At 48.0% G+C, this 17,916-nt stretch overlaps 1 protein-coding gene across 5 annotated transcripts in view; it reads right to left on the bottom strand.

Annotated features, from left to right (window-relative positions):
* Nucleotides 1-17,916, bottom strand: part of dock4 (dedicator of cytokinesis 4) — a 238,917-nt gene that overhangs the window by 55,250 nt on the left and 165,751 nt on the right. For all 5 annotated transcript variants that reach the window (XM_055650008.1, XM_055650011.1, XM_055650009.1 and 2 more), the window contains exons 29-32: nt 16,827-16,927; nt 16,464-16,522; nt 16,220-16,368; nt 10,574-10,659 (exon numbers count right to left, since the gene is read on the bottom strand). In XM_055650008.1, the coding sequence (XP_055505983.1) occupies nt 10,574-10,659; nt 16,220-16,368; nt 16,464-16,522; nt 16,827-16,927 (395 nt within the window). The remainder of the gene's footprint in view (nt 1-10,573; nt 10,660-16,219; nt 16,369-16,463; nt 16,523-16,826; nt 16,928-17,916) is intronic.

The following is a 17,916-nucleotide window of genomic DNA, read 5'->3' as shown; positions in this document are numbered from 1 at the left end:
GGATTGTAACCATTCAGTCAGAGTTCAGGCACCATCTCCTTCAGGGTCTGAAGAAGAGTCTTGCCCAGAAATGTCTTCTAATCCTTTTCTCAGAGATATTGCCTGACCCGCTGAGTTACTCCAGCACTCTGTGAAACGTCACCTATCCATGTTCTCCACAGATGCTGCCTGACCCGCTGAGTTACTCCAGCACTCTGTGTCTATCTGAAGCATGAAGGTGAATGTCAGCCTGGTCCAATGGAAGTCTGACGTGGAGGTCAGTAGTTGAAGACCAGTCCCAGGACTGCTGGAGTATCTCCAACGCTTGACCACAAGAGTCCAGTGTATGCAATGGTCATCTGCCCCATGACCAGACCAATGAAACTCTTACTTTTTGCAGCTGTACAGGCACATTACACACAAGAAACTGTCCACAGTGTATCTGTCCGCAGTGTATCTGCCCGCAGTGTATCTGCTTGCAGTGTATCTGTATCTGCTTGCATTGTGGCTGCCTGCATTGTATCTGTCCGCAGTGTATCTGCCCGCAGTGTATCTGTCCGCTGCCCGCAGTGGCTGCTTGCAGTGTATCTGCTTGCAGTGTATCTGCTTGCAGCGTATCTGCCCGCAGCGTATCTGCCCGCAGTGTATCTGCCCGCAGTGGCTGCTTGCAGTGTTATCTGCCCGCAGTGTATCTGCCCGCAGTGTATCTGCCCGCAGTGTATCTGCCCGCAGTGTATCTGCCCGCAGTGTATCTGCTTGCAGTGTATCTGCTTGCAGTGTATCTGCTTGCAGTGTATCTGCAGTGTATCTGCCCGCAGTGGCCGCTTGCAGTGTATCTGCCCGCAGTGTATCTGCTTGCAGTGTATCTGCCCGCAGTGTATCTGCTTGCAGTGTATCTGCCCGCAGTGTATCTGCTTGCAGTGTATCTGCTTGCAGTGTATCTGCCCGCAGTGTATCTGCCCGCAGTGTATCTGCCCGCAGTGTATCTGCCCGCAGTGTATCTGTCCGCAGTGTATCTGCTGCTGGCGCCGACGATGGCGGCCACGGTGTATTGCTCCTTGCTGTTTTGTATGTGTTTTTGTTCGTTTGTGTCGTCTGTGAAACCCCTACAAAGATTACTTTCACGAGAGAGGTACTCATTAACATGGGATATACGGTACCTCCAAACATCGTTCCGGATTTCTCTCACTCGCTGGATTATTTGGGCATACTCATCGGCGGGGCTGTGGCTGCGTTCAAGGTCTTGAGACGGAGGAGGACCCGTGGGAATCGCTCTGGAGCACTCACCCAACTCTGATGACGAGGATCACGTACACCAATCCCGAGCATATTCCTGGCAAACGTACGTTCTCTCAAGAACAAAGTTGACGAACTGCAACTCCTGCATCGGACAAACAAGGACTTCTCTCGAGCCGCTGCCCTGTGTTTCATCGAGACCTGGCTTTGTGAGTCGCCCTGGACAGCGCGCTGCAACTGGCTGGCTTCCAACTACACAGAGCGGGTCGCGAAGTGGAGGCAGCGGGGATATCAAGAGGCGGTGGAATATGCTTCTATACCAACCAGGACTGTTGCAGCGACATCACGGTACTGTCAAATTTCTGTTCTCCCAAACTAGAATTCATCTTTATAAACTGCAAACCCTTCTACACTCCGAGGGAACTTAACTCCTTTATTCTCGCTGGAGTTTACATTCCCCGTACAAGCCTGCGTACGCGAGGCGTAAACGCAACTCGCTGACCAGGTAATGAGGGGAGAGAGTGACCACCCCAGACTCCATTGTTTTGGGGACTTTAACAAAGCTAATCTCAGCCGTGACCGTCCAAAATACAGACTTCATGTTGCCTGCCCCACCACAGGGGAGAGAACACTCCATCACTGGTATACGGCAATCAAGAACACATATCGCTCTGTTCCCCGGGCAGGTCTGGGTCTCTCTGATCATTGTCTAGTTCACCTTATTCCGACCTACAGGCAGAAACTAAAAGCTGCTAAGCCTGTGGTCAGAACACTAAGGTGGACAAGCAAGGGCATCGAGTACCTACAATCCTGCTTTGACTGCACGGATTGGAATGTGTTCAGGGAAGCAACCACAAGCCTCGATGAGTATATGGACACTGTATCATCATATGTCCTAATTGACCGTCTCCGGTATGGGGTTGGTATTGATGGCACTGCCCTGAGCTGGTTCATCTCATACCTCAAAGGTAGGAGTTTCTCGACTAATATAGGCAACTCATTCTCCTCCCCAGCTAGTCTCTGCTGTGGGGTTCCACAAGGTTCCATCCTTGGCCCCATTCTCTTCTCCCTGTATATGCTCCACTTAGGCCAAGTCTCCGAGATATGCTTTCTCAGCCTCACATGCTGCTTCCTGTCTGTCAGGAAGCTGGTGATCCACCGACAGAGGAGTTCAGGCACAGTCAACTCAGAAAGTTTGGAGCGTAGTAGCTCTGGCACAATGGTGTTGAATGCAGCGCTAAAATCAACAAATAGGATCCTCACATAGGTCCCCAGGCGGTCTAAGTGCTGTCGGATGAAGTGCAGGCCCAGGTTGACTGCATCGTCCACTGATCTATTGGCCCGATATGCAAACTGCAGAGGATCTAGCAGGGGGATTGTGATATTTTTCAGCTTGGCCAGCACAAGCCTTTTGAGTGTCTTCATGACTACAGAGGTCAGTGTGACAGGCCTGTAGTCATTAAGACCAGTAATCCTTGCCTTTTTGGGTACAGGGACAATAGTGGAGACTTTGAAGCAGGTAGGGAGGGACAGTACATGTCTGCAGGGACTGGTTGAAAATGTCTGTGTATACCAGTGCCAGCGGTTTGGCACAGAGCTTAAGAGTAGAGGGGGAAACATTGTCAGGTCCTGGAGATTTCCGGCTTTTTTATCTTCTGAAAAGCCTCTCCACCTCCTCTATTTTTATTGTTGATATTGGATAAGTTATGTTGTGCAGCACAGAGGGTGTGGGTGATTGGGTGTGAAGTGGTGTGGAATGAGCTTCCAGTGGAAATGGTGGAGGCAGGTTCATTGGTATCATTTAAAAATTAATTGGATAGGCATATGGATGAGAAGGGAATGGAGGGTTATGGTATGAGTGCAGGCAGGTGGGACTAAGGGAAAATAATTGTTCGGCACGGACTTGTAGGGCCGAGATGGCCTGTTTCCGTGCTGTAATTGTATTATGGTTATATATTATTAAAGCACATCTCGGAGCCGCAAACGCTCAGCATTGGAGCACCGCAAGATGCGTACTCTCTCCTATCCTCTACTCTCTCTACACCAACGACTGCACCTCCACTGACTCCTCTGTCAAGCTTCTCAAGTTTGCGGACGACACAACCCTGATTGGACTGATCCAGGATGGGGAGGAATCTGCCTACAGACAGGAAGTGACACAGCTGGTGTCCTGGTGCCATCGTAACAACCTGGAGCTCAATGCTCTTAAGACGGTGGAATTGATTGTAGACTTTAGGAGAGCTCCCCCTCCCCTCACCCCACTCACCATCAACAACACCACAGTCACATCTGTGGAGACATTTAAGTTCCTGGGAACCATCATCTCCAAGGACCTTAAGTGGGGGGCCACCATCAACTCCACAGTCAAAAAGGCACAACAGAGGATGTACTTCCTGGGGCAGCTGAGAAAGCACAATCTGCCACAGGCAATGATGGTCCAATTCTACACGGCCATCGTAGAGTCTGTCCTCACCTTCTCCATCATGGTCTGGTTTGGTTCAGCCACCAATCTCGACACCTGGAGGCTGCAGCAAATCGTTCGATCAGCTGAGAAGGTTGTTGGCTGCAACCTTCTCTCCATTGACGAACTGTACACGGCAAGGGCCAGGAAGCGAGCGGGTATGATCATCTCTGACCCCTCTCACCCTGGCCACAAACTCTTTGAATCACTTTCCCCTGGAAGGCGACTCCGGACTGTCAAAGCTGCCACAGCCAGAAATAAAAACAGTTTTTATCCACGAGTAGTTGCTCTACTCACCAGCCAAAAATCTGTAGCCTCCCTTTGATCTGGTATTTTGTTGGTTCACATGCTTGATTAATGGTGTTTTATCATTAATATTTTATTATTATTAATTGTTAGTGTTTTCTGAGTCATTCGTAACTGTCACTGTATGTCATGTTGTTACTTGTGGGCGGAGCACCAAGACAAATTCCTTGTATGTGAATACTTGGCCAATAAACTTACACTGACTTAATTTACTTAAGAACTAAATGTACAATATCATCAGTGGTTCCAGGTAAACCACCCATGATAGTGTACGTAGGGCCAATGTACGTAGAGCAGCCTCAGGGGTGGGAAGTCCACGGTAGTTTGGTGTCGAGTTACAATTACAATTTACTTTATTGTCATTTGAACCTCAAATGAAGTTCTAACGAAATGTGGTTTCTGCAGACAAACAACAAGAAGAACCAATTAACAAGACACACAATGAACACAGTTCACACAAACATCCTCCTCACTGTGATGGAGGGCAAAGTCTTGTCTCTCCCCTGCTCTCCATTCTTCTCCCGATGCTAAAGCCCCCGGCTGGCGATGTAAGGCCCTGCCCGTGTCATGATGTTGGAGCCCCCGGCGGGCACTTCCGCTGCCATGTCCCGCAGCCGTTAAAGCCGCGCCGGGCGATGTAAGGACCCGCTCCGGGTCGTTTTCAACCCTGCAAATCGGGCGGGAAAAGTTGCCGTTGCGGGAGCTCTGAAAAGCAGTCTCCCACCAGGGACCCGCGAGCTCCCGATGTCACTGTCCACAGGGCCTGCAGCTGGAGCCTCTGAAGCCCCGAAGTCTGGTCGCAACCACTCGCCACCACAGCTCTCCACGCTCCGAAGCCAGCCAGCTCCATGATGGTGAGTCCGGCGGCTCCGTGACTGGAGCCCCCAGGTCGTTCCGGTTCGAGGCCGCTCCACGGTGCAAGGCCCCAACAACAACAGAGACCCGACAGAGAAAAAGCCGAGTCCCCCGTACAGGGAAGAGATTTTTAAAGTTTCCCCCAGCCCCTCCCCCCCCAACTCCCGCTCCCCCACATATACACAGTTAAAAACAATATATGAACCACTACAAACTATACTACACTCAACGGGACAAAAATAAAAAAGACAAACGGACGGCAGAGGCCGCTGCAAACGTTGGTCACAACGAGTTAGGGTCGTGCCAAGGGCAAGGACAGATTTATCCTGCACCCTCTACAACTTAACCACATCTTCCTCTAGTGTGGTGATCAGAGCTACACAATACTGCAAGTGCAACCTCACCAATGTTTTGTACAAAATGTCCCTGAGACTTGATCTCCCTCACATTGTTTCCATTCATTTTGCCATGAACCTACAACCACGGCGCAGGATCCAATTAGGCTGCCAGCACACTTGTGGGAACAGCCTGGGGGAACATGCAAACTCCACATGGACAGCACCCAAGGTCAGGACTCAACCAGACCTATAATGCAACAGCGCTACTTGCTGAGTAATCCCCGTCATAACTGGTTAGCCACTCACTCGCCCTGACTAACTATCTACGCAGTAAAGTAGATTAAATGTTTGTAAATGCTTGACATTCAACAATTCTTAAAAAATGAACATACTATTAAAGATTTCAATAGGTCGGACATGAAAGCAAAGTTAAAAACAAAACATGACAACTGCCCTTGTTATTTGCCACGTTACAGAGAGTTGGTTTGTGGTTCCCACACGAGATCTCGGCTGAGTGTGGATAGATTCTCTCACCCGCACACAATGGTGAACCCAGGACAGAGTTTGTCTCTGGACTCCACAATGCTCATTAACGGGTTAACGAGCGGGATCTAACTTCCCGCATCTCCCACATCCACTCATCCTTCCAATCTTCCTCTAGCTCTCCTTGTCCCACCAATCAACCTACTGGATCCAAGACATCACACTAATGCAAGATGGGTTACACCAGTAGTGCTGGACTGCACTACTCTCTGTATCTCCTGCACCAGCACTGAGATCGCCCTCAATACCAGCTTTCATTCACTTCTCACCATGCAACTTGTGTTCCACACTGCGTACCTCCCTGCTAGACACGTATTTAGCCACCTTATGTCTTTGTGTCCACTCATTAACGTGCTCATGTACCTCTGCATCTTCTGCCGAGAACACCTCCCCATCCAGATTTGCTCCAGCAACAAACCCTTGTCATCTGGTTCACTAATATAAGTTGTGGATATCTAAGGCCCAGCACTGGTCCCTGTGGCAAGCCACTATTTGCAGTTTGCCAGACTGAAGAATGTATCTGGAATTAAATGCCAAGTCCGGAAGTGACTTCAAACAAAACTGTCAAGTAGCAAATGTTGACATCTCAGTGAAATACCACTTCAACACTGATGTTGGGGAATCATTACTAACATCAAATGGGAAAATTAGATCACGGAATAATTTCAGCATACTAGGACATTTGGCAGTTCAAACTTCACCACAGCATCACATGGAGAATCATGCCTTCTCCCTCCCCCCCTCCCACACAGCAGTGAGTTTCAGATCACTGCAAATCTCTGCATCAGGAAGATTTTCCTCTCACCTCTCCCTTTTAAATCTGTGATGTGTCAGAAGAAACTGCAGATGCTGGTTTACACCAAAGATAGACACAAAAAGCTGGAGCAACTTATCAGGACAGGCAGCATCTGTGGAGAGAAGGAATAGATGGTGTTCCGGGTCGAGCCTTCTTCAGACTGAATCTGTGCTTCCTGGTCGTTGGACAATTTGTTAATGTGAATATCTTTTCCCCAGTTACCCTGTCACAATCCATCAACATCTTACACCTTCACCAACGTACGCTCAATTTTACTTTGTTTCAAGGAGACAAATACCAACTTCTCCACAAACCATTAGTTGAAATTCCTGGAGCCTTTGGCAAAACCTTTCTGCACCTTTTCCCAAATCTTCACTTCTTTTCCTAAACTTATATTCCAGAGTTCACATTATAGGAGTAGAATTAGGCCATTCGGCCCATCAAGTCTACTCTGCCATTCAATCATGGCTGATCTCTGCCACCTAATCCCATTTTCCTGCCTTCTACGCATGACCCTTGACACCTGTTCTATACAATACTCTGCTTGCTGCTGACAGGAGTTTCATACAGGTCAACTTTTCCAATTCTGTACATTATGCCTCTTTTGACAAATCCCAGGATTACCTACGCTTCACGCACCGATCTTTCAACAATAGATGAATTTAAACACCCAGGAAAATCATGTCGAACAATGCAGTCTAATCGGTTTGTCTTTCTTATTCCTTTTATCAGGGTGTATCTTCTCATATTCCCTCCATCAAACCTTGCCTGCCCCATTCCAGCAGCCTATTCTCATGCATCTCCAAACTGTTTACAAGTTTTATGTCACCTGCTTATTTTCAAAGTCCAAACTACACTCAATAGCAAAGCCACTGAATAGTTAACACAAAGACGTGTGGGGGTGGGTGGAATCTGGAATCATTTAAATAATCATTTGTACGTCCATAGAACAGCACAGCCCAGGAACAGGTCCTTTGATTCACAATGTCCATGCCCAACATGATGCCAAATTAACCTCATCTCCTCAGCCCATACATGTCCCATATCCCTCCATACCCACGTGCCTATCTCAACATCTGCCTCCACCACCACCCCTGCTAATGTGTCCCAGACCACACCACCCTCTGCTCCAGACCACACCACCCTGTGTGCAAACAAACATGGCCTGCACATCTTGAGGGAAAAAATACTTGTCAACCTCTCACATCGAAGCTATGCCCGCAAGTCTTTGACATTTCCATCCTGTGAAATAAGGTTTTGTCCACCTTGTCCACGATGCTCTCATAGCGGATGCAGAGGAGGTCGACCAGAATGTTGTAACAAGGCATAGATCGGATAAACAGGATCAGGCCCTTTGACCCACAATGTCTAAAGTGATAAAGGAACCAGTGCTCTGTTGATAACAACGCAGGGAGAGCCATGTTGAGACACCCACCATATGGCCCCACCATGGGGTGCTGTAGAGAAGACACCTCCATCTCTCTTGCTGCTTTGCTGAATGTGGTCAGACCCACACTGGGGGGACCAGAGACAACTGGTCCACTGCTTCATGGGCAGCAGTTTTATCGGGCAGGTTAAATGGAGCTCAGTCTCTCTCCCATTCTGGAGAGCCATGGCAACAGACATCAGCTCAATAGAATTCCCACATCAGCTTAAAATGCCCGTTGATGGAGCCAGGTGCTAGCAACCGAGGAATCTTCAGCAGTGCTTCCTCAGCACCCACAGATGTGATCGGAGTTATATATAGCTGAGCTCCAAGAATAACGGCTGACAGCACAGTTTCAATTGCACTGCAAGAGCTCTGCAAGACATTGGATCTTGTGGTTTCCATATGACTTGAAAATACCTTATTTCACCTCCAAAGCCTGCACTTAGACAATGTCCCCAGTCCTGGGCCAAATCTCCAGACGTGGACAATGTCCCCAGACCCAGGTGACGTGCCCAGACATGGATAGTGTCTCCAGACGTTGACAATGTCTCTAGACCTAGACCGCGTCTCCAGACCATTTCCTTTGAATCATTGTCATCTTGCACCAAAAGGCAACAGGTCCCTTCCATTTGGGCTGGGAAATGGGGTAAGTGATCATGTCAGGTCCCAAGAGAGACTGGCGAGCAGCGAGTGAGATGAGCTTAGTTTACTATCACGTGTAGCGGGGTACAGTGAGGAGCTTTTGTTGCGAGCTAACCAGACAGCGGAAAGACAATACATGATTACAATGTGGGCAAGTGTCTCTCCACTGAGTCTCCTCCCCTCCTTCCTGGAGCTACCTCCAATCCCCCTCCTGAGCCCAACCTTCAAGCCTCTTCAAGAACAGCCAATCCCAATGCCAGTGTAAGCTGCCTACAGTGTAGAGTACCAAGTATTAACCCTTCATGAACTAAACAGCCATGGGTACACCCTTCCCTCCTCAAGACTGTAAGTGTTCTGCTCGTTAAACGTATAAAAATACAAGTTGTTGCAGTTTGGAAGACTAAACTGAGCAATTAATTTAATGCTCTGTGTAGGGAGGTGACTGGAAAAGTGCATCTAAGGTGAGTGCAAACGCGGGTTATCTAACACTCAGCATAACTACTCCGTAAAATCAACAGCTGCCTAATCATGTGGGATCCGGCACACTTACAGAGAGTGTTCGTGGACATTTAGATGGGAATAAATCAGTTGCATTGCAGTTCAGTGTGAAAAATTGAATCAGGTAAATAATTTTGGGAAAAATAACTTTCCACAATCTCTAAAAATGTCTGAAGAAGGGTCCTGACCTGAAGCGTCACCTATCTCTGGAACTCTCTGCCACAGAAGGTAGTTGAGGCCAGTTCATTGGCTATATTTAAGAGGGAGTTAGATGTGGCCCTTGTGGCTAAAGCGATCAGGGGGTATGGAGAGAAGGCAGGTACGGGTTACTGAGTTGGATGATCAGCCATGATCATATTGAATGGCGGTGCAGGCTCGAAGGGCCGAATGGCCTACTCCTGCACCTATTTTCTATGTTTCTTTCCATGTTCTCCACAGATGCTGCCTGACCCACTGAGTTACTCCAGCACTCTGTGAAACGTCGCCTATCCATGTTCTCCACAGATGCTGCCTGACCCACTGAGTTACTCCAGCACTCTGTGAAACGTCACCTATCCATGTTCTCCACAGATGCTGCCTGACCCGCTGAGTTACTTCAACACTCGGTGTCTTTATTTTCACAATGTCTACCTGCCGGGTGTCAATCACCAAAGCAACCCCTTCTCTTCACCCTCCTGGGGAGGGGATGACTTTGGAAATTAGTTATCTTGGACAAGTGTGCTCAGAACCCACTAAAGTCTGATCAAGATAGTCTAAGGGTCACCAATGAGGTAGATATTGTTTCAGCACTGCCCTCTGGTTGTGATAGGACGATTCTGTTGCCTGTTAACAGTTGGGAAGAAACTGAATCCTACAATGGCTCCCACATTTAAAATAAAAAGCACAGAAATATTCCCGCATCAATAAAAACATTTCTGTCTGTTAATTTTCTGAATATTCTATAGCCATTGCTGCCAATGCCAACAGTTACTGACTGATAGAAGTCACTGACTGGGCGGGCCCTACAGCATGGAGCAGACATCAACATTAGACACACACAGAGACTGCAGTTGCTGAAGGTGCTGGAGGAACTGAGCAGGTCAGGCAGCATCTGTTGAGGCAATGTTCATCAGACTGAAGGAACCACCCCAGACCATGGTCAGTCCATTCCATCCACAGATGCTGCTTGACCCGCTCAGTTCCTCCAGCATCTTGTGTTTGGAGATCAAACCTTGATGCTCCCATTCGGGGCATTTCACTGCTGACTGGCCAACGAATGAATGAATGCTTTATTGTCACGTGACCATCAGTAAAATTCTTTGTTGCCACACGTAAAGGTCGCTGGCCCACGCCAGGTCCACCTTGTATCCGTGCTCTTCGCCTGTGACGAGCCACTTGTTTATTGGGGATACACTGCATGAAATGACGGTAAGTAGTCTGAGCAAAGACATGTCCAAAGACCATTAACCTCGGTCCACAATGAGAAGGTGCAGAATAAGGTCAGGACTCACATGCTGTTGAAAAGCTCGCGGTAAGTCTCGTCACCCTTGCCTTCTGACATCAAGCTGTCTAGTTTGTCTATCAGCTTTGCCTCCACCTGAAACACACGTATCGAGGAAGGTCAGTTATTATTTAAGTCTTCCGACAAATATCTCAAGATTTTGTTAAAACAAAAACATTAGTGTTCTCTGCAGGTCTGTTGAGAGCGCTGGCAGGCGTGACCCAGAAATCCAATTGTGTCTAGAACTGGGCTGGGCTGGGATGTGGGACAGCTGATAGTTCAGGTCTCACCTGAAATAGATGCCACCTGCTCGGTAATGGTGGACCCAGGGGTGCTGTTTGCTCTCCACGACCTCGTACAGGGAGGGGCAACAGTGAGCACGAGGCTACACACTGTTGTGATCAGACAGCAGAGTGTTCGGAAGTGTCTTTGGAGACTCGAGGCAGACTGGAACTCCTCACCAGTGCGGAGAAGTTAGTGGGTGGCGCAACGGTAGAGTTGTTGCCTCACAGGGCCAGAGACCCGCGTTCCATCCTGGCTCCGGGTGCTGTCTGTGTGGAGTTTGTACGTTCTCCCCGTGACCTGGGTGGGTTTTCTCCGGGATCCCACACTCCAAAGACGTACAGGTTAATTGGCTCGGTATAATTGTATGCGTGTAGGATAGTGTTAGTGTGAGGGGATCGCTGGTCGGCCAAAGGGTCTGATTCCATGCTGTGTCTCTAAACTCAACTGAAGAGTTAATGCTTGGAAAATGAATGGAAGATGGAGACCAGTGGAACATTATTCCATTCCTCTCCGCACTACACACCAGCTACCGGCACTCTCCCTATCCACCCGCTGTCCGGCTACTACTACTGATTATTTCCCAGATTCATCTCCCAGTCACCGTGACCATCACATCCCCACTCCTCCCCCCTGTAGCATTGACTCACAATGACGAGCGCTTTCTCTCAAACACCCACTGGGTGTTCCATCACACTTTCCTTCCTCTTGCTGGGAGAAGATCACACAAGATGCCAGAGTTGATGCCAAGGTTCCAAAGCTCTACCTCTGCATGTGCCCCAAACAGGCACCACATGCTCACTGCTGGGTGGAAGCAGCATTAAAGGGAATGATGCTCAGAAATCTCACAGCCTGTTCGCTTTCCCCCTTCAACATACCTTCGTTACACCTGTGTCCATACTGTCTATGCACCTGTACAATGTACCTGCATCCCTCCTCGATAAATCTCTCCCGTCCCCCACCATTGACTGTGCAACATCTGCCCTGCTTTAACATTTCCACATGTAACATCTCTTGTTTGACTTTATAGATACAGCACAGAAACAGGCCCCCTTCGGCTCCGACCAGCGATCCCCGTACACTAGCTCTATCAAACACGAGGGGCAATTTACAATTTTACCGAAGCCAATTAACCTACAAACCTGCACTTTTTTGGAGTGTGAGAGGAAACCGGACCGGAGAAAATCCACACGGTCACGGGGAGAATGTACAAACTCCACATAGACAGCACCTGTAGTCAGGATCGAACCTGGGTCTCTGGCGCTAAGAGGCAGCAACTCCACCGCTGTGCCACCGAGCTGCTCCTCTTATCAAGAGTGAAATTCCACCTGCCATTTTGTGGCTCACTGTCCCAGTTCATCTCCATCCTGTTATTGTTTTAGATAACCAACTCCTTTGCTGCCCAATACACCACCAATTATGCTGTTGTCTGCAAACTCACCGACCATCTTAACAACATTTCATCCAAATGATTAAACATAGATGATAAACAGTGGCCCCAGCATCGATCCCTGTGGTACACCACTGGTACAGCCTGCCAGCCTGAATAACAAGCCTCTGGCTCAGTCCACTCAGCTAGTAATGTGTCCAGCCACCTAGCTCTCCCTGAATCTCTCTGACCCAACCATCCAGACCAGTCTACCACAGAGGACCTTGTCAAAGCCCTTGTTGATGTCCACGTACACAACATCTAACTCTCTGCCCTTGTCAATGGGTGGCAAAGATGGTGCAGGCCAACTGATGTATCAAAGACAGTTCTGGGATTAGAACACACTATTGTGGCTGACCCCACTCCTGCGAGTATGTCTTTGTGGTAAAGTTGTACAAAAATCTAGACTTTGCCACACGGCCCATGATTGCAAACATGGAGACAAGACACGAAATGTGCAAAGCTGGTGACAAGTGTGGGATCCTGAACTTACGTGACATCTTTGGAATAACACGACATCTTACGGTACTTTACCGAAAGATAGCGGGACAAAGTTTGACAGCACACACTGCAGAGATAGCAAGAGGTTGCAACTGCTGCACAGATCCTCTCAAGAACCAACACAGCCAACTGAGCTCCTTCAGGTCTGCTTCACCACATGGAAGGCAGGCCACACAAAGTACGATTAAAGAGGGGAGTGTGGGCAAGGGGCTGGCAGCAGAGGAGAGACCACGCTGCCATTTGGGGGTTTAGGACAAGGTTGAGGTGAGACAGCTAAAGGTAGAGTAACGGCAATCAGGGAACCAAGCAGTTGGTGAAGGCAGCAGAGTATCTGTGTATCTCTGCCCCATGTCAGCAGCCTTGTTAATCTCAGAGGCACAGTGGACTATAAATAGTGACGCATGTCTTGTGTCAGTCACTGGAGTGGGACAAGGCTGTTGTGTAAGAATTACAGTGGAGGTGACCTTGACAGGTATTGCTGGAAACGCGTCACTTCAAACCTCAGATGACGCACAGACAACTCCTGAGTATAAAGTACAGAGGTCTCAGACTGAAGAAGGGTCTCGACCAAATGCTGCCTGCCCGCTGAGTTACTCCAACATTTTGTGTCTATCCTGAGTTTGGAAGTATGGATGTCATGTTGCAGTTGTATAAGACATTGCTGAGACCACATTTAAAGTAATTTGTCCTGTTTTGGACACCATGTTGTAGGAAAGATGTTGTCAAGATGGAAAGGTTGCAGAGAGGATTTATAAGGATGTTGCCAGGACTCGAGGGCCTGAGATAGGGAGAGTTTGAACAGGTTAGGACTTTATTCTTTGGAGCGCAGGAAGATGAGGAAAGATTTAACAGGAACCCGAGGGGCAACTTTTATTGCAATTTTTAAGAAACATTTAGACAGGTACATGGATAGGACAGATTTGGAGGGAAATGGGCCAAAAGTAGGCAGTTGGGACTAGTGCAGCTGGGACATCTTGGTCGGCATGGGCAAGTTGGGCCGAAGGGCCTGTTTCAGTGTTGTGTGACCACAGCTCCATGTGGAAGGCAATGCTCCCCTCCCCTCAGCAGTTCCTCCTCCCCTCCCCCTCCTCTTCCCCTCCATTCCCCACCTCTCCCCATCCCACCCCTCCCTCTCCTCTCCCCACTTCTCCCATCCCCACCTCTCCCCTCCTCCCCTCCCCCCCTCCCCACTTCTCCCCCCTCTCCCCCACCCCTCTCCTCCCCTCTCCTCCCCTCCTCTCCCCACCCCTCCCCTCCCCACCCCTCCCCCCTCTCCCCTCCCCTCCCCCCTCTCCCCCCACCCCACCTCTCCCACCTCCCCTCTCCCCCACCAGTGGCCATGGCAGTTTCCAGTGAGATGGAGCTCCAGCAGTGAGTACAGAGGGGACACATCCCGCCAACTGACAACCTTGTTAAACACAAGGCAGTCCAAACCAACCATGTAAGAGCAAAAATGGAGTGAAGCCATCAAGGTGACAGACTGGATCCAGCCAACCCCAACTTAAGCAGAAAATGGAAGACGTCCACCACTGAGTTGTCCTCCCTCAGTCTAATACGTCGCTGCGGATCCATATTTTATTCATTTGAAGTAACAAAATAACCTGTCAATTTTGCGTATATAGATTCAGCGCTGAAACAGACCCTTCAGCCCATCTTGGCAATGCCCACCAAGATGCCCATCTAGATGCCCACCAAGATGCCCATCTACACTGGTCCCATTTGCCCACAATTGGCCCATATTCCTCTAAACCTCTGCTATACATGTACCTGTCCAAAGGTCCCTGCCTCAACTACCTCCTCCAGCAGCTCGTTCCATACACCCACCACCCTCTGTGAGGGAAAAAGTTGCCCCTCAGGTTCCTGTCAAATCTTTCCATTCTCACCTTCAACCTGCATCCCCCAACTCTGGTAAAGACCATGCCTTCACCCTGTCCACTCCCCTTATGCTTGCCCACATTCCTGCTACATCTCATGGTTCCCAGTTCTGAGAGTCACTGCCTGAGATGAACCTGAGAAACGGCATTTCGTTTGGACCTCCAGGGGTCCAAATGACAATTAAATTGACTCTCTCTTGACTCCATAACCTGACCCAATGTGAAAGTGTGAAATGTGGGGAAAGGAGGGGAAGAGGTGGGGAGGTGAGGAGGAACTGCTGAGGGGAGGGGAGCATTACACCAGCACGACAAACAATGATGACATCTAAATGTGTAGGAAGGAGATGCAGATGCTGCTTTAAACCAGATACACACAAAAAGCTGGAGTAATTCAGGAAAAGGAATGTGACGTTTCAGGGCTGAGACTCTTCATCAAACTCGACCGGAAACGTCACCTGTTCCTTTCCTCCAGAGATGCTGTCTGACCCGCTGAGTTATTCCAGCATTTTGTGTCCATCTTCGATTAAATTAAAATGCCTTTTTCCCATCACAGAAATACCCAAGATGTCTGCGATTGTATAACCAGCTTGCAACATGATGTAAGCTTTAAATGAACGATTACTAGAATAGTCAGATGCACCTTGCATGAATTTGAAAATCTAATAAATGAACTGAAATAAATAGGTTTTTACAGTAAAATGGAGAAGCAGGAGCCGCCTCAATGCCAGCGGAATAAACACCTCCCCCACTTTCCTCCCCCTCACACAGTCACAGTATGTAGAGAGAAAAAGCACCCATGTACCTTCACCAATAACTGCAAATATCTAGGTATTTGAACTTAAGCGCAGTTAATTTTTCAGCCTGAGATTTTAAAATGAATATTACATCACTCACACAAGAATATAAATGATGTTTCACAGGTCTTTAAGTGATGTTTATATTATTGAGATTTAAAATAACACCATCTCCTGGAAATCCATTTGAACCTGCATAGATGTTGACTGCAGAGAATATATAACTCCATGAGCTCTGTGATGTGCCACTCTTACATCAAATAAACATTGTTTTATGTAGAGCAACCCATGGCAGCATTGAAGAATAACTCCATTTAGATTCTGAACCAAACTCTGAACTTTCAGCAGCTCCTCGGTTCAATTCTCTGCCCCACGATCTTCCCAACTTCTCTCTATCTGACCTCCTGGACTGATTCTTTCATGTCTAACTCAATAGATGTTTACAAAAGTTTATACCTGATGGACGTTTATAACATTAAGAGAGGCATCAATAAGGCAGGGTGGAAAGGTCCAAGACTAGAGGGCACAGCTTTAAGGTGAGAAGGGCAGAGTTTTAAAGGAGATGTGTGGGGCCGAGAGGGTGGTAGGTGAGTAGAACGGACTGCAGGTGTTAGTGGTTGAAGCAGATACAAGAGACAGGAATATGCAGGGAATGGAGGGATATGGATCACATGCAGGCAGATAAGAGTCAGCACGGACACTGTGGGCCGAAGCTGCTCCATGTTCTAGGTTCAAACTGGAGGATGGAACACCTCCACCGTTTATGATTAGATTACCTGTTTGAAGTTTCCAGTCCGCCTCTGCTCCCAGTCCATCATGTCATGGAAAATAGGGATCATGACATTGCGGAGGTCAGCCTGGGGCACGAGGGTCACCTCCAGGAACGGCCCAATCAGACCAGGAATAAAGTGCAGCTTGTGCTCGCCTGCAACCCAATCACAGAGCGGTTATAATCTGTGGACATCTGGCACTAGGCCAAGCAATGATGTGGAATTATAAAACACAGACTGCTGTCCTTACCAAGGTTCTGCCACATGCTGAAGATTTCACATCCCATCATTACCCGCATGTCTCCGTACCTGGAATTACAGCTTAGAGTCAGTGACAAGACACAGAAAACAACAAATGCTAAAGTAATCATGGTCTTTTAAAGCAGGCCCATAAATGACCAATTTACAGCTATAATAACACAACAGTACAACTTCAGTAGATATATTCATGAGGGAGATAGATAGATTCTTGATTTGTACGGGTGTCAGATGTTATAGGGAGAAGGCAGGAGAAGGGGGTTAGGTGGGAGAGATAGATCAGCCATGATTGAATGGCAGAGTACGCTTGATGGGCCGAATGGCCTAATTCTACTCCTATCACTTATGAACTTACTTCTCCAGAACCTTCTTCCTTTTCGATGGTGAAAACAGCTCCAGCTGAAGGCAAGGCTGATTGATGAATATCACGGCCAAATAGAAATACGAATCCCACACCTGAGCAAAATAAATGGGTTCATGAGACCCAGACTTAAATCATTACAAAGTCGGAGCTACAGCGCAGTTTTATTTCACACATCTCATTGACAAAATACATTCAGGCAATTCACCTGCAAATTTTTAAAACACAAATAAACGAATGAAATGAACAAAGAAGTTACACGTTTCCAAAAAAATAAGAGCAGAAAGAGAATTAATTTAATTGGCCGATTGATTAAAATGTGGAGTAACTCAGCGGGTCAGGCAGCATCTGTGGAGAACATGGATAGGTGACGTTTCAGGTCGGGAGAATGCTTCATTTGATGTTTCTAAGTGTTTATGTACATGTTAGTCTGGTAACTTTTAGATAATAATAATTTAGTTTTGAATTTTGTAAATCGTTATTTTGACTGTTGTTTCCAGTAATACTTGAACTTGTTCCCATTGAGTGTAACGGCCATTGTTGTTCCCATTGAGTGTAATGGCCATTGCCGTTCCCATTGAGTGTAATGGCCATTGTTGTTCCCACTGAGTGTAATGGCCATTGTTGTTCCCATTGAGTGTAATGGCCATTGCCGTTCCCATTGAGTGTAATGGCCATTGCCGTTCCCATTGAGTGTAATGGCCATTGCCGTTCCCATTGAGTGTAATGGCCATTGTTGTTCCCACTGAGTGTAATGGCCATTGCCGTTCCCATTGAGTGTAATGGCCATGGTTCCCCTGAGTGTAATGGCCATTGCCGTTCCCATTGAGTGTAATGGCCATTGTTGTTCCCATTGAGTGTAATGGCCATTGTTGTTCCCATTGAGTGTAATGGCCACCACCGTTCCCACTGAGTGTAATGGCCATTGTTGTTCCCACTGAGTGTAATGGCCATTGCCGTTCCCATTGAGTGTAATGGCCATTGCCGTTCCCATTGAGTGTAATGGGCCATTGCTGTTCCCATTGAGTGTAATGGCCATTGCCGTTCCCATTGAGTGTAACGGCCACCACCGTTCCCACTGAGT

Source organism: Leucoraja erinacea, chromosome 19, assembly GCF_028641065.1.
Source record: "Leucoraja erinacea ecotype New England chromosome 19, Leri_hhj_1, whole genome shotgun sequence".
In the NCBI taxonomy this organism is placed as follows: Eukaryota; Metazoa; Chordata; class Chondrichthyes; order Rajiformes; family Rajidae; genus Leucoraja; species Leucoraja erinaceus.
The sequence above is the reverse complement of the archived record's forward strand: the minus strand, read 5'-3'. Positions and strand labels throughout refer to the sequence as shown.